Genomic DNA, 25,678 nt, shown 5'->3' on the forward strand with positions numbered 1-25,678 from the left:
GGGGCCTATCATGGGGAGGGGGGAGGGGGGAGGGATTGCATTGGGAGTTATACCTAATATAAATGATGAATTGATGGGTGCTGACGAGTTGATGGGTGCAGCACACCAACATGGCACAAGTATACATATGTAACAAACCTGCACGTTATGCACATGTACCCTAGAACTTAAAGTATAATAATAAAAAAATAAAATAAAATAAAAGTCTCCTATAAAAAAAAGAAAGAAAATTCAGGAAGTCTTTCTTAAGCATAAATATAATTTTACCTGTTATATTTCTTGCTGTATCTAGAATTCATGAGCAGGCAGGACTGAAAGAATTGCCAGTTCCTTTCAGCCACCTGCTGTCAAATGCTGTAATACTCATCCGACTTTCTGCCAGGTGCACGCAAAATCTAGTATTACAACAGATTCACGTTCTGGTTCTACTGAAAGCCAGGTGATGGCTGAGCTGGATGGTAGAGAGGTACAATCTTGGAATCATACTGAAGCTACCCCAAATCCTATTTTGGCTGAGATTTAGGAAGGGAAGATGATTGAATTTCTAGTGAATTATAATAAATGGTATGCAATGAGAAATGCCTTACATGAATAAGAATTTCCATCATTTATAATTTTGTCATTGGAAAATATAGGCTTTTTTCTTCATTAATCAAAGGACAAATGAAAAGCTATAATTTTAAGAAAAGATATTTGGACTCTAAGTTTCTTACATGTCAAATGGCTATGCTAATAATTCAAAATCTCAACTTTAAGTTCAGGTCTTATTTTACAGGCTCCTTGGAGATTACTCTGTCCTTGACCTTCTGTAATTTTCATGGTATTCTTCTTGGGTCTCTTTGGGTGATATTTTTCAAGGCCATAGTCTACCATACTGGCTCATGGTGCACCAATTTTTACGTTCAGTCTGGACGGTTTTTTGTAAGTTTTGGACTGCATGTCTAAAACCTACTAGATGCCTCCATCTGAGTGTCATTCAGGCACTCAAATTCTGCATGTCCAAAGTTGAGTTCTTCCCCCATAAAACAACTGGCTTCTATATATCCTGTCTTGGTAAATGGCTTCACCTTCTAGCAAGACTCTGAAATTGGTGGTGGGGTAGACTGCTTAGTTTTGTCCTTTTCTTCTCTTGGTTTTAAATTGTTTCTTAATTTTTCCTTTCTTCTCCTTTCTCACTGCTATTTTTGTAATTCAGCAACCTTTCTCCGTTTAAAATTTTGTTTAAAATGTGAAATATAATGCATAAAAGTATATAATGTAGTTGAACATGTAAATACCAAATAAATATCTGTGTAACTAGCACCTTTGAAATACCTCCTTTACCCACCATCTCTTCTCTATCTTCCTCCATATTTCCTTTATTTTCTTGCTTTGTATATATTCTGAATTATAAATATCCCTGAATTGCATATTGAAGTTCTCTTCAGTCTTGCCGTATTCTCAGCCTCCACCTTTAGTATATCTTCCACTCTGCTTGATAGAGTGATTGATCATCTTACTCATGCCTGAAACCCTTCTGTGGCTTCCATAGCTTGATTTCTTACTACTCAATGTCCTTGGTGATCTGGCTTTTTAGTCTCCTCTGCCATACTTTCTTCTTTTTCTTCAGCTTTTAACTGAACTTGGTTTTTACTTTGTGATTTTACTCCTACAGTTCTCCTATTCTGTATCCAGTTTACTCCTCTAGCATGGCTGTTTTTGGGAAACATTCTATTCCTCTTCTTTTTGTTTCTATAACACCGTGCATGTATATTCTGTAGCATTTTATCACCTGTAGGCTAATGCTGTGGTGGTTTTGTCTGTCTTCCCCTTTAATGTAAGGTGTTTCATAGCTTTTCATTTACTTCCTTCCCAGTTTCTCATATAGTATCAGATACATAGTGGATACTCAGTAAATATTAAACCACCAAATGAATTTCCATGCCTATTCTCTGCCGTATGTTAACCAGTGTTGACTCTGGATGATGGATAGCATCTCAAAATTGAATATCAATTCTGAAAATATGCTTTGTTTTCATATGGAACTCTGTAGTTTTCAGACCACACCATAGTCTTCCTCCCTTATGAATCTTGGCACATGGTATTATAATCCCTTCCGGAATACTACTTCTGCCTTTTCTTACCTGAAAAATACTTTATAGTTTTGAGCCCATCTTAATATTTCCATAGCATGTACATTCTTACCACAAGTTATTTGCTGTAACTCTTTGCAAGACTGAGTCTGCTATTGGATGGAGTCCCTAAAAAGCAGAACCTCTGTATTCTCAATGTATAACAAGGTGCAAGGCATTTAATATGTAGCTTGTCAGGTAGCCTTAGAGGAATAGATATGTATGGTTTTAAATAGAATTTTGTATCCTTTCACCTTCCCATCAAAATCAACAGCAGATGTTCCTAGAGAACAACTTGGCATAGCCAGTAAATGTTTTCATAATGCCAGTAGCTACATTTTCTAGCTGCTTACAAAAATGCAGCATTAAATTAGAAAGGGAAAGTGAGTCTCCATTTCCATTTATAGGCGGTTCAAATCTTTAATAGAAGAAAGTGGGTTATATTTACATAAGTAAAATTTTGTTAATAAACAGGATACAAACTACCTGAGATCAGTGGTCTTCAAATATTTTTGCTTGTGTATCAAATAATTTTGAATAACATGCTCCTTTTGCACATTTTTAAAGTTGATCTCATCTGGAGTTTTTTTATTAAGAGTTTAAATAGTTGCACAATATCTAATTTCTAAATTGTTGTATATTGTGATAGTGCTTTACTTCATCAAAACCTTGGATTTTATCAATTGAAATGTGTTCTTATATCTCTGTGACAACCATCTTCTTAATTGTAATTCTGTGATAGATAGCATGTGTTCTTGTTATTAACATCTGTCCTGAAAGAAGCAAGGTATAGCCTCCTTTAGTATTTCTTATCAGACTTCCTTGTGCTTTACTCTTAAGTGGCTTTCTCTTAGAATTAAATCTACAAATTGCATCCCCTTCCTCCCACAAAATTGTTTACACCTAGGAAAATGGCCTACAGTAACACTAGGATGGCTGAGAGTAATACTTTGTTTTAGTCAAGTGGGAAAAAAATTGTGAAGAAAGAAGTGGTTAAGGAAAATCTTCAGGACATAGACTTGGTCTCAGGCAAATCAATTTTAGGAAAGAGTACACATGGAAGTTGACAACTTGGAGAGTGATAGGACTTTAAAACTTTGTTTGTGCTATAGACCCTTTTGACAGTTTAGTAAAGCCTGTGAATCCCTTCTCACAGTAATATTCTAGAATCAGTTTGTCACTTTCTACAGAAAGCGTGCTGGGATTCTGGTTGAATTGCGTTGAATTTGTAGATTATTGAGGATAATTGACACATTAACCATATTGAATCTTCCAACTCATGATCATAGTATATCGTTCCATTTATTTAGGTTTTCTTCAGTTTCTATTAGCAGTTTTTTGTTTTCATTGTATAGATCTTGCATAGCTTGTTAAATTTATTCATAGATATTATATACCCTTGAAACGGTATTTTTAAATTTTAAATTTTCTAATAGAAATACATAGAAATGCAATTTTTTTTTCAAGACAGGGTCTCACCCTGTCACCTAGGCTGGAGTGCATTAGTGTCATCACGCCTCACTGCATCCTCAACCTCCCAGGCTCAAGTGATCCTTCTGCCTCAGCCTATTGAGTAGCTAGGACTGCAGACATGTGCCACTGCTCCTGGCTAATTTTTAAAAACTTTTTGGGGTCTTGATATATTGCCCAGGCTGATCTCAAACTCCTGTACTCAAGCAATCCTTCCACCTCAGCCTCCCAAAGTTCTGGGATTACAGGCATGAATTACTATGCCCAGCCTAGAAATACAATCTTTTCAAATATGTTGTTCTTGTATTCTACTATCTTGCCAAACTCATGTATTCGCTCTGGTGGCTTTTTTGTAGATTCATTCCTTCTGATGTTCTGTGTATGCAGTTGTATCATTTGGGAATAAATTGTTTTCTTTCTTCGCAGTCTGAATGCCTTTTATTACATTTTCTTGCTTTATTGCCTTGGCTAGGACCACTATTGGAATGTTGAATAGAAGTGGTAAAAGTGGGTATACCTACCTTGTTCTGAAACTTAGGGAGAAAAGTGGTCAGTATTTATCTTTAAATATAATATTAGCTGTAAATATTCAAAGATGCTGTTTATCAGGTTGAAGAAGTTCCTTTCTGTTCTTAGTTTCCTGAGGGTTTTTATTATGAATTAGTATTGAATTTTGTCAAGTTTTTTCTCTGCTTCTACTAAGATTATCTTGCTTTTTTTCATTATTCAGTTAATGTGAATTACATGGATTCGTTTTTAAATGTTGAATTAACATTGCATTCCTGAAGTGAACCCCATTTGGTTGTGGGGTTGGATGTGGTGTTCTAATATCTTAAGGATTTTTACATATTAACGAGGAACATTGGTTTGCAGTTTTATTGCTGTGGCATTATTTGGTGTTGATGTCAAGGTAATACTGACTATATAACATGAAATGGAAAGTATCCTCTCCTCTTCTGTTTTGGGAGAGTTTGTGTGGACTTGGTATGATTTTTTCCTTGAATGTTTGATGATATATGCTACTCATGGAGAAGCTTTAAGATTAGAATCTGTGGAATTTCTGTTGTTGGTCATTTGTGTCTTTTAAAATTTTTCTTTTCTTTTTTTATTTTTATTTTTGAAACAGGATCCCACTCTTTGTCATCCAGGCCAGAGGGGAGTGGCACAATCATGGCTCACTGCAGCCTTGACCTCGCAGACTTAAGCAATACTTTCACCTCAGCCTCCCAAGTAGCTGGGACCATAGCACACACCACCATGCCCTGCTAATTTTATTTTTCATTTTTTTGTAGAAACATGGTCTCCTTATGTTGCTTAGGCTGGTCTTGAACTCCTGGGCTCAAGTGATCCTCCTGCTTTAGCCTCCCAGAGTGTTGGGATTACAAGCATGAGCCACTGCACCTTGCTACAATTTTCTTGATGAGTGCAGCTAAAGTTTTACTGATTTCATTGATCTTTTCAAAACTTTTTTTTTTTGCTTCATTGGATTGTTCTTCCTCTTTTTCATTTCTCTATTAAATAAAGTATTAAATTACGTTAAATTCACATTACATTAAACTCTTTCATTGATTCCTCCTCTTCTGTCTACTTATTTTAATTTTCTGTTTTTCTAACTTCTTAAGGTAGAAGCTTAGACCATTATTTCGGACTTTTAAAACCCCTAATGTAAACATTTGCAACTATAGATTTCTTTGTAAGTACTGCTTTAGTTACGACTTACAAATTTTCATTTTCATTCACTTCAAAATATTTTTGAAATTTCTTTGTGATTTCTTTTTTAGCCCTTGGATTATTTAAAAGTGTTGATTGGCCGGGCGTGGTGGCTCACACATGTAATCCCAGCACTTTGGGAAGCCAAGGCGGGCAGATCACAAGGTCAGGAGATCGAGACCATCCTGGCTAACACAGTGAAACCCCGTCTGTACTAAAGAATACAAAAAATTAGCCGGGCGTACTGGCAAGCGCCTATAGTCCCAGCTACTTGGGAGGCTGAGGCAGGAGAATGGCGTGAACCCAGGAGGTGGAGGTTTAAGTGAGCCGAGATTGTGCCACTGCACTCCAGCCTGGGCAACAGAGCAAGACTCCATCTCAAAAAAAAAAAAGGTGTTGATCAATTTCCATATATTTGCAGTTTTTCTATGTATTTTAATCTATTATTGATTTCTAGTTTAATTTTATTGTAGTCAAAGAAAATAGTTTGTATTATTTCAGTAGTTATAAATATTTCGAGACTTGTTTCATAGCCCAACATATACTTCGTTTTAGTGAATGTTACATATCTACATGAAAACAATTTGTTATTTGTAGAGTGAGTGTTTTAGTTCAGGTTGTTTGATAGTGCTATTGAAATCTCTGTCCTTACTGATTTTCTCCCTGCTTGCTCTGTGTTACTAAGTGAGAACTCGTGAAGTCTCCAACTATAATTATGAATTTGTCCATTTCTTCTGTCAGTTCTGCCACTTTCTGCTGCATTTATTTTGAAGTTCTCTTATTGGGTGTGTACATATTTAGTATTGTTATGTCTTTTTGGTGAATTGACAACTTTGTCATTACAAAATTACCTCTTTGTCGTCAAGCTTATTCTCTTATTAATATAGCCACTCCAACTTGGTATATTTTCACATTCTTTTACCTGTGTTTTTATACTTTTAAAGTGGGTTTTTGTAAGCAGCATATAGTTAGATCTTGCTTTTTTATCCAATTTGACAATCTCTGCCTTGCAATTGAAATTTTAAATTGTTTACACTTAATGTAATTTATTGATATGGTTGGATTTAAGTCAACCATCTTGCTATTTATTTTGTATTTGCTGCATTTGTTTTTTGTTCCTTCCTCTTTTCTGCTTCTTTTTATATTTATTCAGTTTGCTTTAGGGTTTATTTTTATCTTTACAATTTAGTTATATCACTTTATTATTTTGTAGTTAATTTTATTTTGTTATTATTCGAGGGTTTACAGTATATATCATTTAACTTACCACAACCTGCCTTCAAATGATACTGTACTGCCTCACCTATAATGTAAGGATCTTTAAAAAATATACTTACATTTCCCCCTCCTGTTCTTTCTTATGCCAGTTCTTCTACATATGTTATAAGCACAATACATTTTTATTATTTTTGTTTTAAATGATCAGCTATCTTTTAAGTATATTATGACATGAAAAGTATTTTTTATATACCCACATCATTTTATTTTATTGTTCTGCTTTTAAAACTTTCTTAAGTTTTTTTTTTTTTTCTTTTCCTTTCTTTTCTTAGAGGATCTTGTTCTGTCACCCAGGCTGGAGTACAGTGGCACAATCACAGCTCACTGTAGCCTCCACCTCCTGGTCTCAGTTGATTCTTCTGCCTCAGCCTCCTGAGTAGATGAGACTACAGTCAGGTGACACCATACCTGGATAATTTTTCTATTTTTTGTAGAGATGGGGTCTTACTGTGTTGCCTAGGCTCATCTCGAACTGCTGGGCTCAAGTGATCCTCCCAGCTCTACTAGTTTTTATAGTGATTATCTGTTGTTTTTCTGAAAATTTCTTTATTTCACATTGAGTTTTGAAAGTTTTTTTCCCAACCTATAGAATTCTAGGTTGACAGTTTCCTTTACCAGTTTTAAAGACCTTATTCAGTTGTTCTCTGGCATGTGTTGTTTCTGCCAAATCTGGGGAAATTCTTTTTTTTTTTTTTTTTTTTTTTTCTTTTGAGACAGAGTCTTGCTCCCTTGCCAAGCTGGAGTGCCGTGGTGCGATCTTGGCTTACTGCAGCCTTCACCTCCTGGGTTCAAGCGATTCTTCTACCTCAGCCTCCTGAGTAGCTGGGACTATAGGCATGTACCACCTTGCCCAGCTAATTTTTGTATTTTTAGTAGAGATGAGATTTCACCATGTTTGCCAGGATGGTCTCCATCCCTTGACCTCGTGATCTGCCTGCCTCAGCCTCCCAGAGTGCTGGGATTACAGGCATGAGCCACCGCACCTGGCCAGTCTGTGGAAATTCTTATCTTTGTTCTTATGTGTAATTTACTTGTTTTCTGTGGCTGCTTTCAAGATTTTTCTTTTAATCACTGATTTTCAGCTATTTGGTATATCTATGTATGGGTTTCTTTGTGTTTATCCCGCATGTGGTTTATTTAATTTCTTGGAGCTTTGTATAGCAGCAGTCCCCAACCTTTTTGGCACCAGGGACCAGTTTCCTAGAAGACAGTTTTTCCATGGATGGGGTGTGGGGGGCTTGGTTTCAGGGTGAAACTGTTCTACCTCAGATCATCAGGCATTAGTTAGATTCTCATAAGGAGTACACAACCTAGATCCCTCGCATGTGCAGTTTGCAGTAGGATTCACACTTCTATGAGAATCCATTGCTGCCACCTATCTGACAGGAGGTGGAGCTTAGGCAGGAATACTTGCTCGCCTACTGCTCACCTGCTTTGCAGCCCCGTTCCTAATAGGCCATGGACTGGTACTAATCTGCGGCCTGGGGGTTGGGGTCTACTGTTGTGTAAGTCACATCATCTTGCTTCTTGGCATGTCTAATAGTTATTGATTGCCTGCTGAACATTGTGAATGTTACATTGTTTAATATCTGAATTTTTTGTGCATGTTATGTGTCTTCTTTTCATAACTATTGGGTTTTGTTCCGGTAGGCAGTTTAGTAATTTATTATTACTTCGGTCATTTGAGAATTGATTTTAGAGCAGATTTAGATTAGCTTTTACTCTAAGGGTGGTTTACCCCACTATTAAGGCATGGTTCTTACAAGGTTTCTGCTAAATGTCTTAGTGGTCAGTGAAGACTCACTACTCCAGCTGATGAGATACCGAATGATTTGCAGCCTTGTGTGAACCTTGAAACTATTCAACTCATAGCTTTCTAGTTTGGTTCTTGCCAGACCTGGTGGAGTGTCACACTATGCATAAGCATGTGTGGGACCAGGGAACAGAGCATGAAGGGGACCTCTCTGCATTTTCTTTAGCTTCATTCACTTTGAAATTGTGTCTCAGAACTTTCATCTACCTCCGCATTCTTGAATGCCAGTTTGTCCCTCCAGCTTCTCAATTCAGCTAGATAGCTACCTGGAATTCTGCTTTATGCTCTGTAGTTTGCAATGTGCCTCTGGGGCAATCCTGGTTCTCTTGTTAGTTCTCTTTCTTACTGGGATCAAAGGCTCTTGCTGCCTGTTCAATGTCTGAAAAAATGTGTTTCATATATTTTGTTTAGTTTTCTAGTTGTTAAAAGCAAGAGGGCAGATTCACTCTTTGTTCCTCCCTTATGGCCAGAAGTTAGAGTAACTTATTCATTTATTTACTTAGAGTAATATTTTAAATGTATGAAATAAAAGTATAGAATAAAAACATTATTTTGAAATAATTGTAATAACATTTCCATAACTACAAAATGGTGTTATATATGTTTAATGCATTCAATAACAAAGCCTAGTATGGGGGCCTAATAATACCTCTAATTATCTTTGAAGTCTTTACCTGACTCCAGATTAGGAACTGCTACCTTAAAACTATCTATGCCCATGTATTCCCTGAAAAGTCTTCAGGTAACCCTAGAGATACAGACATTATAGTTTGAAGAAAGCTTCCTTTAGCTTTCTTCAACTAAAGATGTCAACAGACATCATCACAATTAGAGTCTATTTTAATTTACCAAAGGAGAAAAGTTAAGCCTGGCAATTACTAATTATTACTACAGGTTGAATATCCCTAATCCAAAAATCTGAAGTGCTCCAAAATCTGAAACTTTTTGAGCAGTGACATGGTGCTTAAAGAAAATGCTCATTGGAGCATTTCGGATTTTGGATTTTTGAATTAGGGTTGCTCAGTCAGTAAGTATGTAATGCGAGCATTCCAACATCTGAAAAAAATAAAAAAATCCAAAATGCTTCTGGTCCCAAGCATTTAGGATAAATATTCAACCGGTAACAACTACTGATCATTATGCTTATTAAAAATTACCAAATAAATGATAAGTATTCATTAATGACACGTCATTCATAACAAAACTATGTAAAATTTTAAAAATAGTCTTCAGACTTTATGCTTATGCTCATTATGCGTGTATGTATTTTATTGCCCCTTTACCATCAGTGCTTTTTTTTTTTTTTTTTGGAGATAGATTCTGGCTGTCACCCAGGCGGGAGTGCAATGGTGCTATCCCAGCTCATTGCAGCTCCCCGTCCCAGGCTCAAACGATCCTTCCACCTCAGCCTTCCAAGTAGCTGGGAGTACAGGCATGTGCCGCCATTCCTGGCTAATTTTCGTATTTTTTGTAGAGACAGGGTTTCTCCATGCTTCCCAGGCTGGTCTTGAACTTGTGAGCTCAAGTGATCCACCTCCATCAGCCTCCCAAAGTGCTGGGATTACAAGCATGAGCCACTGTGCCTGGCCAATGCTTCTCTTTTAGGATATTTTCTTAAGTGATTTGATAGTTGAATGTAATTATTATTTAATAATGAATAAAACTTTTTATAAAATACCAATCTGGGCTAGACGTGGTGGCTTGTTTATTCCTGTAATCTCAGCACTTTGGGAGACCAAGATGGGAGGATCACATGAGGCTAGGAGTTTGAGACCAGCCTGGGCAACATAGCAAGACCCTGTCTCTACAGAGAAATAATAATAAAGAAGATACAAATTTATTGCTTAGTAAAACGTTAGCATCTTTTAAGTTTTATATTGTTGTTTTTAATGTGAAGTGATCAACACCTGTGAAAAGGGGTGGAAAAGAAAAAAAAGAGTAAATTTTAAATGTGAAGTGAGAGTCAGACCTTCTATATTTGTTGTTGTTGTTGTTTTTGAGACAGAGTCATTCTGTCACCCAGCCTGGAGTGCAAAATAGTGTGATCTCGACTCTTGACTCACTGCAACTTCCGTCTCCCGGGTTCAAGCAAGTCTTGTACCTCAGTCTCCCGAGTAACTGGGATTATGGGCGCGCGCCACCATGCCTGGCTAATTTTTGTATTTTTTGTAGAGACGGTTTTTCGTCATGTTGGCCAGACTGGTCTTAAACTCCTGGCCTTAAATGATCCTCCTGCTTTGGCCTCTCAAACCCCACAAACCCCACTTTTAAGTCTTTTTTTTTTTTTTTTTTTTTTTTTTTTTTTTTGAGATGCAGTCTCTCTCTGTCACCCAGGCTGGAGTGCCGTGGCACGATTCCGGCTCACTGCAGCCTCCACCTCCTGGGTTCAAGTGATTCTTGGGCTTCAGCCTCCCAAGTAGCTAGGACTACAGGCACCTGCCACCATGCCTGGCTAATTTTTGTATTTTTAGTAGAGATGGTGTTTCACCGTGTTGGCCAGCTGGTCTCAAACTTCTGGCCTCAGGTGATCCACTTGCCTTGGCCTCCTGAAGTGCTGGTATTACAGGCATGAGCCACCATGCCCACCCCCCACTATAAGTCTTACAGGATCCGTGTTATACAGTTGAGCAATATTCAGTCTCTTTTTTAATGTCATTGTCAAGTGTGAATATATCTTTTCCTGGTCAGTGAGAACTGAGGTTGAAGCGAACAGTTTGATTTGTGGACTTACATTTGTACTAAAGTGTATTGGGTTCTCTGAGGACAAAACCAACATACAACTTTTATCTATATAGGATTATTCTGTTCACTGTTTGGGAGATCTTATGCTTTTCGAATTAAACTTTGAATAAATGCTTATACAAATAAGAAATGATCAGTTCTGCACTATCCTTCTGTTTTTCTAGGTGACTGTAACTACCCAATATTGCAGCCATGGAGTCCATGCTTAATAAATTGAAGAGTACTGTTACAAAAGTAACAGCTGATGTCACTAGTGCTGTAATGGGAAATCCTGTCACTAGAGAATTTGATGTTGGTCGACACATTGCCAGTGGTGGCAATGGGCTAGCTTGGAAGATTTTTAATGGCACAAAAAAGTCAACAAAGCAGGTAAGTTTTAATTCAGCATCCAGTTGGAAAAAAACACACATGCTAAGAACCGTAAAATGCATGTATGCATTTTTATGTTAAGAAATGCCAAAAGTTCTTTAATAGGTTCTTAAATGAGTTCTTTAGTTCTCATTTTATCTTATGATGTCATACAAAAAACAAATGCTTTTAAATATGTTCTAAATCCTCCTGGTTACAGATATACTGTTTGACATACCATATCATCTTGAAATCTAATTTTGCTTACTTCATAAACATGTCAGTTGAGCAAACTAGTATATTAGATTGTAATATTTAGCGAAGTATATGTTTTAGGATAGAAATTGCCATGTTTCTTAAATTTTCTTTTCATGTTTGTCAGTATGTTACTGGCAAAATACCTAGTTAAATTTTTCGATGTTAAGTGTGTCTTAGTTCAGTCTTAGTGCTGGGATTACAGCGTGAGCCACTGTGCCAGGCCAAAATCACTGTTTTCAAAAGTACTTTTACTTCCCTACAAGTGAAATATATGGGTTGTAAAATGTAATGGATTTCTTATATATACCTCCCAATAACTACCACGATCATACAATTGTGGGTATGCATTATTTGCTTCTTTTCCGAAGTTAGCTTATTTTCCAGCTAAGTACACTGAAGACCGAATTGGCTTTGGTTATCCTTTTATGAAATAGGAATCTTGGTCCTGTGATAATTTGCTGGTATGTTATTTGTATCCAACCTGTTAAATCTTGTTTTTATTGCCATTTGGAAGTCTTTATTGAAATTCAGAGTTGATCTGCATCTGAAATGCTGATCGATTTGTTGCTTTTGAACATTGCTTTTTCTTCAATTCACCATAAGCTCATCCAAAAAAGTAAATGATTTCTTGAGTATTGACTACCTAAAAACTATTAATGAGGTCATGAGTTATGTAAATGAACAACATCCTCTGATTCCAGCACACATTGCTTTTACAATCAGTTATATAAGGGGAAAACAAAATAACAAATTTACAAAATTAGACATTTTTATTAAGGATGTGATAATATATAATAGCATCTCTGTGCCTAACCAGAAAGGTTCTAGGTAGTTGTGGTAATATCAGTAGTTCATATGCTGAAATCTCCTGATGATGTTGGAGCTTCTAGAACATGAGAACCAGGCACAAATGATAGAACCCCATTCTCAACTGCTGACTGTCAGCACTGGATTTTCTTAGGAAACTTGACTACATTCCACTTTTTTTCTATATTTATTGCTGTGGAGTGAAAGGTGGTACACCAGTGAGCTCAGTGGATATACGTTCAAATTTTCTTTTTTTGCCTCCATCAACTTGCAGGGGTCAGAACTGAGTATCCTATCTTTACTACTGGTTAATTTTTTAAAGAATAGCTAAGTCCTTAACCACCTTGACATTGAAGCATCATTTAAATTTCCGCTTTAATTGAAAAGTTTTAATTCTTTTTCATTTGTCTCATTTTTACTCAGTGAATCATACCAAATATACAGTCTAGAGCTATGCTACCCAGTATGGTAGCCAAAGTTAAATTATTTTAAATTCCTTAGTTGTACTAGTCACATTTCAGATGTTCCATGGCCACATGTGGCTAGTCTAGGACCACTGTACTGGACAATGTAGATATAGAACTTTCTATCTTTACAGAAAATTCTGTTGATAGGACAGTACTGATCTAGATAACCTGGAAGAAAAATAACAAAAAAAGATAACTGTTCTTGATCTCTTTTTTCTCCGTAAAGAGGCATTAAGACTCAGGTCATGCTTTCTACCCTCTCAGTCTTTCTTATGCCGTATTGCAATTGTGTTATATGGCAGCATATATGATCTGAAATTTGACATTGAGTTTGAGGTAAACAATGGGTTAGGAGTTTGGGACGGGGGATTTTCACACATAGTTTTAATATTTGAAGATGGCCAGGTGCAGTGGCTCATGCCTGTAATTCCAGCACTTTGGGAGGCTGAGGTGGGCAGATCACTTGAGGTCGGGAGTTTTAGACCAGTCTGGGCAACGTGGTGAAACCCCATCTCTACTAAAAATACAAAAATTAGCTGGGTGTGGTGGCACATGCCTGTAGTACCAGCTAGTCCAGAGGCTAAGGCAGGAGAATCTCTTGAACCTGGGAGGTGGAGGTTGCGGTGAGCTGAGATGGCGCCACTGCACTCTAGCCTAGGTGACAGAGCAAGACTCTGCCTCAAAAAAAATAAGATATTAAGATTTTTCACTTATTATTTGGATAAATTTACCAAATTATAAGGTTTGTAAACATATTGAAATTGATAGCTCTTTACTGATAGCTTATTGGCTTTTTAAGCTACTATTTAAGTTTTATACTAATGGTATATGCTATTAGTGAACTTGTAGAGCTATTTAGTTTCTTTTTCTTTTCTTTTTTCTTTTTTTTTTTTTTTTTTGAGACAGCGTCTCGCTCTTTCGCCCAGGCTGGAGTGCAATGGTGCGATCTGGGCTCCCTGCAACCTCCGCCTCCCGGGTTAAAGCAATTCTCCCACCACAGTCTCCCGAGTCGCTAGGACTACAGGCGTGCGCCACCATGGCTGGCTAATTTTTGTATTTTTAGTAGAGACAGGGTTTCACCACGTTGGCCAGACTGGTCTAAAACTCCCAATCTCAAGTGATCCGCCCTTCTCAGCCTCACAAAGTGCTGGGATTACAGGCATGAGCCACCACGCCCGGCCTAGTTTCTTTTTTGAGTGTTCATTTAGAAGCGGCTCTTAGTTTCTCATTATTATTTTTTTCTGGAATCTCAGCTGGGATGCTAAAGACATCTCTAGGTGATATTTAGAGAATAAAAATTGTGGTATTGGCCAGGAATGGTGGCTTATGCCTGTAGTCTCAGCACTTTGGGAGGCCAAGGTGGAAGGACCCCTTCAGCTCAGGAGTTTGAGACCAACATGCGCAATGTAGGGAGACTCTGTCTAAAAAAAATTGTGTAGTCTGCTTAATTTTAAAATGTAAATTATTTTAATAACGTGTTCAGCATATTATAGAATATTGCACAAATCCTGAGTGTACAGCTTATGTTCACAGTGAATACACCCATGTAACCAGCATCCAGACCAATAAAAAATACTAATACTGGTGTCCTTTCCTAGTCATTATTCCTAACCCCCTTCTCTCCAGGGATAACCACTACCTTGTCCTTTAACACTAGAATAATTTTGCCTGTTTTGAACTTTATTTAAATGGAATTGTATATACTCTTGTGTTTGACCCCTTTTCCTTAATAGTACATGGATAAGCTAATCTGTGTTGTTGAACAACGCAGTTTTTCTTTTTCATTGATAGAGTACAGCTGTAGACATTCTTGTTTGTGCCATTGGCACATATGAGGCATTACCTAGGTATGGAATTGCTAGGTTGTAGTGTATGTGTTCATTGCCAAATAGTTTTTCCAGGGTGATGCCAGTGTACTAGAAACTTCCACCAGCAGTTACAGTTTCTTCACATCCCTGCCAATGTTGTTATATAGTCTTTTTAATTTTAGACATTCTGGGTGGAGGGTTTATTTAATTTTTGAAAATTCAGTGAAATAGTCCCTGCTTCCCTCTCTTCTGAACTTTAAGAATGTCTGATAGGTAATTCAGACATGGAATTTATACCATTATATTTCTGTTACAGTTTTCTAACTGACTTAGTCTTTTTACACAATTTCATGTTTTCAGGCTTAAAATGGTCATTTGAATAGAGGTATTATTTTCAAACATATTGTTATGTTCTTTGTTATAAATATTTATTTGAGAGGTATTTCTGAGGCAAGTGCCCTTGGTTGGATTTCATTGATTTTGCTAATTTTTAAGTTATACTTTATTTAAACTAGTCATTAAAGATGGAAATTTTTATTTTGGCCAAGCTATATATATATAATAAATGAGAAATGTTTACCATATATATACGTACATACGTGTATGTCCTTTAAAAGTTGGAATACTATGTTATCTGTTAGGTAGGAATATTATGACTATCAAGGCTGCTAATTTGTTTAAATGATTTCTAATAAAACACCACATACGTCTTATTTCCGTCTCAGCTATGTCCCTGATTTTTACCTCCTTTCAAGTAGAAGAATAATTCTACATTTTGAAATTTCTTTCAACTGTCAAATATCAAGCTAAGGGATTTATTTTGGAAGAAGATGTTTTAAAAAATGTGTATGTATGTGTATATGTTTATACATGTAATTTTGCCTGGTCTTGGGATATTTAAGCATTTATTTAGTAAGCATTTCTGTTGATCTTGACGTAAGATTCTGTGTTGTCAAGGAATTACCCTTCAAAATTGATTAGTTTAACATTTATGAGTAGTCTTCTAGTATTTTACATTTATTATGACCTTTTATATTTGCTTTTACAGTAGACCTTTTTTCTTGAAAAAAAAAGGGTACCTTTGTGTTAGTTTGCTTTAAAAGTTGTGTTTGTTGACCTGATATTTTTGCCCTACTTCAGGGGCTTCATAACACCTCCCTGAAATGACTGTTTCTATGAGGATAGTGAAGATTGATTAATTTCTAATAATTATTATATAATAAATACTTAATTATTGTTCATATCTTACCCACTCTACCAAACGTCGGGTTGGCCATAATCCCTTCCTTACTATAAAATGTACAGGACATAATCCGTCCTTACTACAAAATATACATTGTGTTATCCAGATGCCAGTATTCATGGATGAGGCTTGCTAACATTATATATACAAAAGCATAATTAAATTATAATAAATAATTAAATTAGAATAATTAATAGTTTTAAAATAAAGGAAACTTTTGTGCAAAGCCAAATATGCTAGTCATGTCACCTAGACAAAATATGATCATAGACTAGGAATTTTAAGGGGTATGTTTTACCTTTCATTCTTCTCAACAACTTATTTTTAACTTAATGTAAATAAAAGTTTATATTTTGGTTTATTGTTTTGAAGAAGGAACATCCCAAAATCAGATGAAAAATGGAGTGTGTAATGCTTGATAGTCACCACCAGCCAGTCATGAGGGTCCATAAAATAGAGATCTCAGGGAACATCTGTGTTCCAGAAACCACCTCTGGTGCTTCTGAGGGTTAGATTAGTGGAGGTCGTGATCGCTGTTGGAAAATTATGTAATTTAAATTTTATTACTTAAAACTATCTTGTTATCAACAGAGCTCAACTTTGTAGTAAGCAGACTAGCCTCTTTGTTTTTTGTTTTTCCCCCCAGAGATGGCGGTTTTAGTATGTTGCTCAGGCTGGAGTACAGTGGCTATTCACAGGCACAACCATAGCTTACTACAGCCTTGACCTCCTGGGCTCAAGCGATCCTCCCACCTCAGCCTCCCAAGTAGCTGGGATTACAGGCATGTGCCACCATGCCTGACTCACAAGTAGCTCTTAAAAATTATAAATTAGGTCTGTATCAAATGGGACGTATACTGTATTGTGACAAATAATATAGTTTTTTAGAATATTTTCATAGCCTTTTTTGTTTAAAGTTAGGCTATTGAGAAAAAATACTTTCTAGTGAGTGTCTTTCTTTGCCAATGTTTTTAAAGAATAAGCAATTAATAAATAAAGAATAGTATACCATATATTGCTTATATTTTGCTCTAATAATTTTTGTATTAAAAAACTCTCAAAATTTAACTACGGTTAACAGTTGTTGAATGTTAAGCAGAAGACATACTGGATGATTGTACTATTTGATTTTTTCTGTATATTTGAAATTTTGTTAATAAAAGTTAAATATTTTAATTAAAATGATAAAAGCTTTAATTGCTTATCTTTCTTTACTATCAGTAGGCAATAGATATCTGAGTATCTTCTAGGCATAACTGCTGGGTTCTGTGGTAGATACGGAGACACATAAGACATTGTTTCTTTCTTCAAGAAGATTGTAATATATATAAGGTGATTGAACTTTTGCATAAGTGATATGTGTTAGCCAAGTGGGTAGTATAGAAAAGTAGTAAAAGAAAAATGTAAGTTAGAAATTAGATTATGGTATATTCTGATGAGAGGCTTTGTACAGTGTAATAGTTTTCTTTTCGGAAGTCAGTATGAGGCCTGAGGATTAACAACACAACCTTGTTAACATTGGGTAATTTTAATCAATTGTTTGAAACAAAGAGAAAATATTTTTAAGATAGTTGATAACCTATTCTGACTTATTTAGGAATCTATCATCTTTGACCTAAAACAATGGACTGAGAGAATTTTGTGAGTTTTTTTTTCTTTTCTTTTTTTCTTTTAAGAGATGGGGCCTTACTGTGTTGCCCAGGTTGGTCTCGAGTCCCTGGCGTCAAACCATTCTCCTGGTTCATTTTCACAGTGTTAGGATTATAAGCATGAGCCACCATGCCCAGCCAGTGTTTTCTTTTTCTTCATGAACTATAGTGTTCCTCTTTAAATGTGGTGAAACTGCAAGAGCTATTTCATGTGGTCCTTTTTATGTATATATATTTAGAACATCTTGAGCTGAGCATGGTGGCTTATGCCTGTAATCTCAATACTTTGGGAGGTTGAGGTGGGAGGATTGCTTGAGTCCAGGAGTTTGAGACCAGCCTGGGCAGCATGGTGAGACCTTGTCTCTACAAAAAAATTTAAAAATTTGTCGGGCATAGTGGCGCACAGCTGTGGTCCCAGCTACTTGGGAGACTGAGGTGAGAGGATCACTTGAGACTGGGAGGTGGGAGGCTACAGTGAGCCATGATTGTGCCACTGCACTCCAGCCTGGGTGATAGAGTGAGACCCTGTCTCAAAAAAAAGAAAAAAAAAGAAAAAAAAAAACTTGAAAAATAAAACATTTATTTATTTTATTTATTTATTTTTTTGAGAAGGAATCTTGCTCTGCTGCCCAGGCTCCAAAGTGCTGGGATTACAGGCGTGAGCTACCACACCAGCCACAAAACATTTAAATTGGATGTATTTATAAAATGTGTTATAGCAGAAGACTTACTAAAATAAGATTGTACATATGAATGGCAAGATGGGAACTTGAAGTTTTAGGTCATTTGTTTTTAGTTCAAATTAGTGTTATGTAAAACTCTTACCTCCTGGTTGTCCTGTGCCTCATAATGATCAGGAGTTAAGATGAGGTGTTTATATGAGTGCTATTTAAAGCTGTTACTCAGCCTACATGACTGATTTCTTTCTTGAAGACATGCATCGTGTTTTACTTTGGTGTTCCGTATTTTCCCTGTGTTATTTCTGGGGCGACAGAATGATGTCTTGGCTAAAAATATAGTCCTGTGGACTAACTGTGTTTGAAACTTGACTTTTTTTTATCTTAGAAAACATTTATCTTCTCCACAACATCCTCATTTGTAAAGTTAATATATTTGTCTCATAGGGTTTCTGTGAGGAATAGAATAATTCCTGAAAAGTACTTAGCACAGTGCTTGGCACATATTTATATGAAAATGCTACCTATTGTTATTTCTATTATATAAATAGTTGACTTGGGAACCTCTATTTGTAAGATTTTCTAGTAGACTAATGCCTGAAACTTTAGCTGTAGAGTGTATTATATTTTCATGTTTTATCTCATTCCTTTTTTGACTCTGGTCTGAAAATAACAATGACCAAGGTTTGACTTCAGGGTCAGCATAATAAATGGCAGGAGTTAAATTCCATTTTAGGTTTGTATGACTCTGGAAACTGGGCTCTTGATCACTGTTATATTCTTAGATGCTGCAAGTTTATTTCTGTGTGACATGGGAATGGTATTGGGTTTATATCACATCATTTTGTTTAGCTTAATATATTGATGTTCCTTATCAAGTTGACAGGATGTTGAATCTCTATCTTTCAAAGTTGATTCTTGACCATTGGTCTTGAATGTGTGTATCACTGATCATATATATGTGTCATTGATCAGATGGGTGCCAGCAGAAAACTCATCAGTAATAGAAAAGAACGAAATACAGGTCTTGATGTTAGTGGTGTAACGACATTAGCTGACATGAATTGAATATGTCAAGTATTACAGTAAGTTCTTTTTATATTACTGTGTGACTTATTCTTCAGTGTTCCTTTGAGGTATTCCTACTATTCTTTATTCTTTTTTTTTTTTTCTGCTGACAAAACTTGCCCAAAGGCAGCTGGTCAGTTGAAGGGAAATTGACTCAAAGTCTCCTCTGATCTAATGCCAATGTCTGGAGGGCTGTATAAATACATTCTCTGTTGTTTTATTGTGGTAAATGCTGCCTTATTCACAAATGCTTGGGGGAATGTTGTCTTTTAATTGAGTTACAGTGCTAAATAATTCCTTTTTGTTGCCACTTTTCAGAGACTTACTCCTCTAATATCCTTAACTCATTTATATACATAAGGAACCCTCATTTTACAAGTTATATTTGGGAAATTTATTGTATTGGATTTTTTGCGGTGAATCTCTCTGAGATGATTGAGTTGCCAGGCTAACTTGTGTAAATAATAATGCTAATGTAGCAAAAATGCAGAACAGAAGAAAATAATTAGAAGAGAAAAAAATGAGAATAGAAAAATAATGTCTTGGATATTGATAGTTGAGTAGCAGTAGGTTTAATTTGAGGCTTTCAAAGACAGAAATTCTGAAAGAGTTTCTAAATCTTTCAAGGAATTTTGGAAGGCTAGCATTCTTTGCTAATTTTGCTTTCAGTTTATTTTGCATTATTACCGAGAACACATCACCTATCAGTAGAGTTTTTTTTTATTGATTTGTTAAGAGGGGTAACTAGATGAGAACTGTTTTTCCTTGGGTATCTGAGGGATAGTGAAGAGAAGAAGATGATAAGGAGGATATGTGCTTTTAATAGTATAAAATAAGCTGTGAATGATTTCAAAGAGAGGTGGTGGGAGAGCAAGTCCCTGTACTAGTAACCATTTACATTTACTGCCCCTAACAAGATGGGGGATAGGAAGGTATGAGATGGAATATAGAATATTCATGTCTAAAAGATACTACAAATTTGTTTTTCTTACGAACAAGTGCTCCCTGACATACAACCTTTCTTTCAAAAAGCATTTCAAGATTTCGTAGTATACTTCAGGATTATCACTGTAAGTTACATTTTAAATGTTTAAACATTTTCTTTGAATTCTGCGTCCGTAAGAGTTTACTACACAGGAAACAACAGATTGTACACAGTTAATATGTACCTGTGATAGCAGAATTCAAAGGTAAGGTTTTTTCCTGTGTTCTTTAGATGAGGACTCTAGGTTTTACACCTTTTAAAATGGTTAGATTTACTATCATAAGGAAACCAACTCTTTGATATCAGAAAAGTATTACTATGATGCTAAAATTTTTATGGTGTAGTTATTTCTATTTGTAGATTGTGACATTCATATAATTTTATTACTTTTCTATATTTCTTGACTAAAATTACTCAATTCTTTTATTTAGGAAGTGGCAGTTTTTGTCTTTGATAAAAAACTGATTGACAAGTATCAAAAATTTGAAAAGGATCAAATCATTGATTCTCTAAAACGAGGAGTCCAACAGTTAACTCGGCTTCGACACCCTCGACTTCTTACTGTCCAGCATCCTTTAGAGGAATCCAGGTAAATTTTTATAAAACTTACATAGTAGACTTCCTGAACAAATAGTTAAAATAATTTTATATTTGAAATCTGTCCATTTCAAGTATTGTCATTGAAAAATTCTTATACTGTCAGTGTTGAGGTCTTATGCATTAGTTTTCTCCCTAAAATTTATTTACACTGTCTATGTATATGTCTCTCTTTGAAATATTAATACTTTCTTTACTTTTGCTATGATTCTGTACTTCAGTGCCTACCCTGTGCTCATCACTACAATAGTCATAATAGAAGATGCAAGGGTATGGAATACAGTTCTTGCCTGAAAGTAGCTGTCCTTGCTAATTTGCTAGAATTTCTTGTCTCCTTTTCATTGATACAGTATTTGGAAGCCAATTTTGTGTGTGTGCCAACTACTGTTTCAAACATTTAACCTTCTACTATGTCCAGCATGTCAGTCCATAGCTCTCAGTTACTTTACCATCTGTTTTTCTCAAGGGTGAGCTTGGGAAGTATTACTGAGAATGACAAGAAAATGAAATTTATGTAATCCTAACTGGACCCTCAAGCTTGTGGCACTTTTAATACTCCTTTAGATAACCTTTTCGACATTACTTATAACCCCAAATTTATGCCTTTCTTCCTTCTTCCTCAGCAGACTGTATTCCCCTCTCTTAATTCAGAAAATCTTAATCAGATCGTTTGGTATGTGTGTCCTGTGGCCCTGTTGGCCCTTAAGATTTTTAAGGATAGGGGAAGAATGGGAAGGTGGAGGACACAGAGCTTATCCCACACGTATCCTACACTTTCCTGACTCTGTATTTCTTGGTGCTATTTCCTCTGGAGTGTTTTCTATCAGTATCTCTAATGTCACCTACTAGAATCCTACCTATCCTTGTTATTTTATGTTGTATTTACATGTCTTATATCTCATAATTACATTTCAAGTGTCTTGAGGGGAGAAGGGCTATGAGTTATACTTTTCTGTGTCCCTGCAGCTTTTTGTATAGCGATTTAAATATTATAGAATTAGGAATTTATTGGCAATCATGAAGAGAGACAATTCAAAGATTACTTTAAGATATCCTAATTGTTAGGTTGTAAAAATTGTAGTAGCATTGATAGAAATAGGGACACTTTAGGGAAGAAAAGAAAACTTCCAGTTTTAATGAATTAATAATACTGAGATGACACTGGAATTACCCAAAGGAAATGCACTACAGAAAGAGTAATTCAGATGACAGTCCAGAGTTGGTGATGTATATGGGGATGAGTCATTTACAGGCAGTAATTAAAACCTAAAACAAAGTGAGTTTTTCAAGAGTATGAGTAAAAGGAGCAGAGTACTGAGGAAAGAACCTTGAAATGTAGGGAAAACGAGAGCCAAAGAAAAAATTAGGAGAAATATTGTCGTATGGCAGGAGAATTGGCAGCATGTCATGGAAGCAAAAGGAAGGAAAAAAACCCACTAACACTGGGGAACACAGAATAAAAAAGAAAAGAACATAGAAGAATTCGTTACATTTGACCAGTGAGAGGTTGTTAGTCACATTCAGTAATTTTAGTAGAATGACAGTTTGGAAGCTAAAAAAGTAGATTCAAAGGGACCTAGCAGAGAAGACACTATGTGAGTCTGTAAGACAGTTTTTTTTTTTTTAACCTTAGAGTTCAACAAAAGCATGCCTTATGGTCCATTGTGTTAATGAGCTAAGTGTTGGGAGTACAGAATAGGCAGTTTCCTTGATGATGGCTGAGCAGGTGGCAGGACAATGTGACCCTTTCTCTCCTTCAACCTAAGCTCTGTTTTTGTTTCTTATATATTAAGCTTCTGCTTATGCTCTCATTTGAGAAACAGATTTAAGGCAGAAGAAAAGTTATTCAGGTACTGGAACAGATGAGACATCTGTTAAAGGACATAACTGCCATTTAACAGTTACTACGCAGGCGCAGAAGCTTGTTATATAGCCACGTTACTGAACTACTCTGTAGTTCTTCATTGCCAGAGCCTAAAGCCCAAGGCCTAAAATGTTAGGGCTTGAGTGGCAAATGCTTGGTAATTATAATACCTGTGGTAAGCTTATTGAGCTTACATGCTTTATGTATTTTACATGATTTTCTCATTTGATCTTTATATTAACCCTTTAAGGCGGGTCTATTATCACCATTTTACAAATGGGTGAAGTGAGGCTCAGAACAATAGTGTCCATTGTTACCAAGATAGCACATAAGGATGCTGGGACTTAAAGTCAGGTATCTGTCCTCAAAGCCTGAGCTCTTGATCATTACTCTGTAAGGCCACTGAATGTTAATATCTAACATTTTCTGAGTTTATAAATATTCTTGTACATGAAAGACTAGTCATTTAAAAAATGTAGTAACTGATACCTTTCAAAATGACATATAAAATAGATAAAAGCAAAACTGCTTTATGAAGTGGGAACTGGGCTGCTGGAGCTAGCTATGCCTTGTCTCTCTTCCTGACTACTCCTATTCCAGGGTCATCTGTGGGAAATCCGGAAGTTCCTTTGAACGTATTCTGAAAATTAACAGCTTTATAAATAAGGATAATACCATAGGTATAATGTAACGGTATTTTGAATTAGTTTATTGGTTTTCTGTAAAGAATATCAATCATTTGAACAAGACGGTTGAAGTAGTGTTTTATTTTCTCACTTTTTAGGTTTTAAAAAATATTACAATTATCGCAACTCTTAGTTTAAAAGACCAAGTGATTTATCTAGTATAATTTGTATGCAGAGGCTCCTAACTTTGTTGGTTTAAGTGGATTATGTCTATGCTGAAATTACCAAATGTAAAATAGTCTAACTTTCTTATTGATAGTTTAATTAGATATACTTAATATTTTTTTTTTAATATATTTTTATTTTTGAATTTTATAATCAATTGTGTTATACATATATTTGATTATGTAATATAGATATTATCTTTTTTCTTTTTTTTATAATACATGGATTTTGCCTTGTCATTTTTTGTGTACAGAACCTAGTTTTTGCCACTTATGCATTGTTCTTGTTATATCTGGTGAAATTTCACCTTTTCTCTCTCTATATCTTCCAGACATTTTAAAAGTGTTCTTATATTTATTATTTTTATATTTGTTTATGTAATACTCATATATATGTTGTTTTGTCTTTCAGGTATTGTGTTTTATTTAATATGTAAAAAAGAGTTGTTTCCTTTAAAATTGGTTTTAGCATTTCAAACTTATTAGCTATGTAAAACTACTTTATGTAAACTTTTGGTTCTTGTTAGTAATTTAATCATTATTCCTATGTTCTGGAAATTTTTTCTGCAGTTTGTTGTTAGGCTTAAATGATATTTTAAACATATCAAACTGATAACATTGGTAACCTTTGGGGGGGTCACTTATTGGCTGGTGGATGGAGTCAATTCCTTTTGATTCTTTCGAATTTTAAACAGCAAATTTTATAAAGCATTCAATTGAAATAAAAAAGTATTTGATAAAAATAAAAATTTTATCTTTAAGGAATTTACTTAGTAGATATCAAGAGGTATTGTTAGCCTTTTCTTTCTTTCTTTTTTTTGAGATGGAGTTTCATTCTTGTTGCCCAGGCTGGAGTGCAATGGTGCGATCTCAGCTCACTGCACCCTCCGCTTCCCAGGTTCAAGCGATTCTCCTGCCTCAGCCTCCTGAGTAGCTGGGATTACAGGCATGCACAACCACGCGTGGCTAATTTTTGTATTATTAGTAGAGACGGGGTTTTACCATGTTGGCCAGGCTGGTCTCGAACTCTTGACCTCGTGATCCACCCACCTTGGCCTCCCAAAGAGCTGGGATTACAGGCATGAGCCTCCGCACCTGGCTAGCCTTTTCATGTATGCTCATTTTTTCAGATTTTCCTTTCCCTGCTTACCAAAGTAATATCTTCAAAGCAGACTTTGGCAGCTTATGCCTGTAATCCCAGCACTCTGGGAAGCTGAGGAGGGAGGATCACTTGAGCTCAGGAGTTTGAGACAACCCTGGGCAAGACAACATAGCAAGACCTTGTTTCTACAAAAAATTTTTTAAAGATTAGCTGGGCATGGTGGCGTGCACCTGTGGTCCCAGCTACTCAGGAGGCTGAGGCAAGAGGATCGCTTGAGCTTGGGAGGTTGAGGATGCAGTGAGCTATGATAGTGCTACTGTACTCCAGCCTGGGTGACAGAGTGAGAACCTATCTTAAAAAAAAATAAAATAAAATAATATCTTCAGCGCCATAGAATAAATTTATATAGTAGATTCTAAGTTTCTTTTGGGCAGACATTTTTATTACGTTTGAACAGCTTTATTAAGATATAATTGGCATACAGTAAACTACACATATTCAAAATACATGGTTTTATAAGTTCGACATATACTTACCTGTGAAACCATCACCACGATCAAGATACTGCATCTATTCATAACTCCCAAGAGCTTCCTCATACCCCTTGTAATCCCTCCTTCCTGTTCCTTGCAGTTTTTCTGTGCCTTATCTCAGAAAGTTACTGACCTGCTTTCTATCACTATGGATAGATTTGCATTTTCTAGAATTTTATAAGTGGAATCATATGGTACCTGTTCTTTTTCAGTCTGGCTTCTTTTTTTTGTTTTTTGAGATGGAGTCTCACTCTGTTGCCCAGGCTGGAGTGCAGTGGCGCGATCTTGGCTCACTGTA

General features: G+C 35.9%; 1 protein-coding gene across 1 annotated transcript in view; it reads left to right on the forward strand.

The window, feature by feature from the left end:
• The window catches only part of SCYL2 (SCY1 like pseudokinase 2), a 72,476-nt gene that overhangs the window by 5,216 nt on the left and 41,582 nt on the right, over positions 1-25,678 (forward strand). The window contains exons 2-3 of the mRNA XM_017887241.1: positions 11,289-11,493; positions 20,866-21,023. Of these exons, the coding sequence (XP_017742730.1) occupies positions 11,317-11,493; positions 20,866-21,023 (335 nt within the window). The 5' untranslated portion in view covers positions 11,289-11,316. The remainder of the gene's footprint in view (positions 1-11,288; positions 11,494-20,865; positions 21,024-25,678) is intronic.

This window comes from Rhinopithecus bieti, unplaced genomic scaffold, assembly GCF_001698545.2.
Source record: "Rhinopithecus bieti isolate Rb0 unplaced genomic scaffold, ASM169854v2 scaffold_15133, whole genome shotgun sequence".
Classification (NCBI taxonomy): domain Eukaryota; kingdom Metazoa; phylum Chordata; class Mammalia; order Primates; family Cercopithecidae; genus Rhinopithecus; species Rhinopithecus bieti.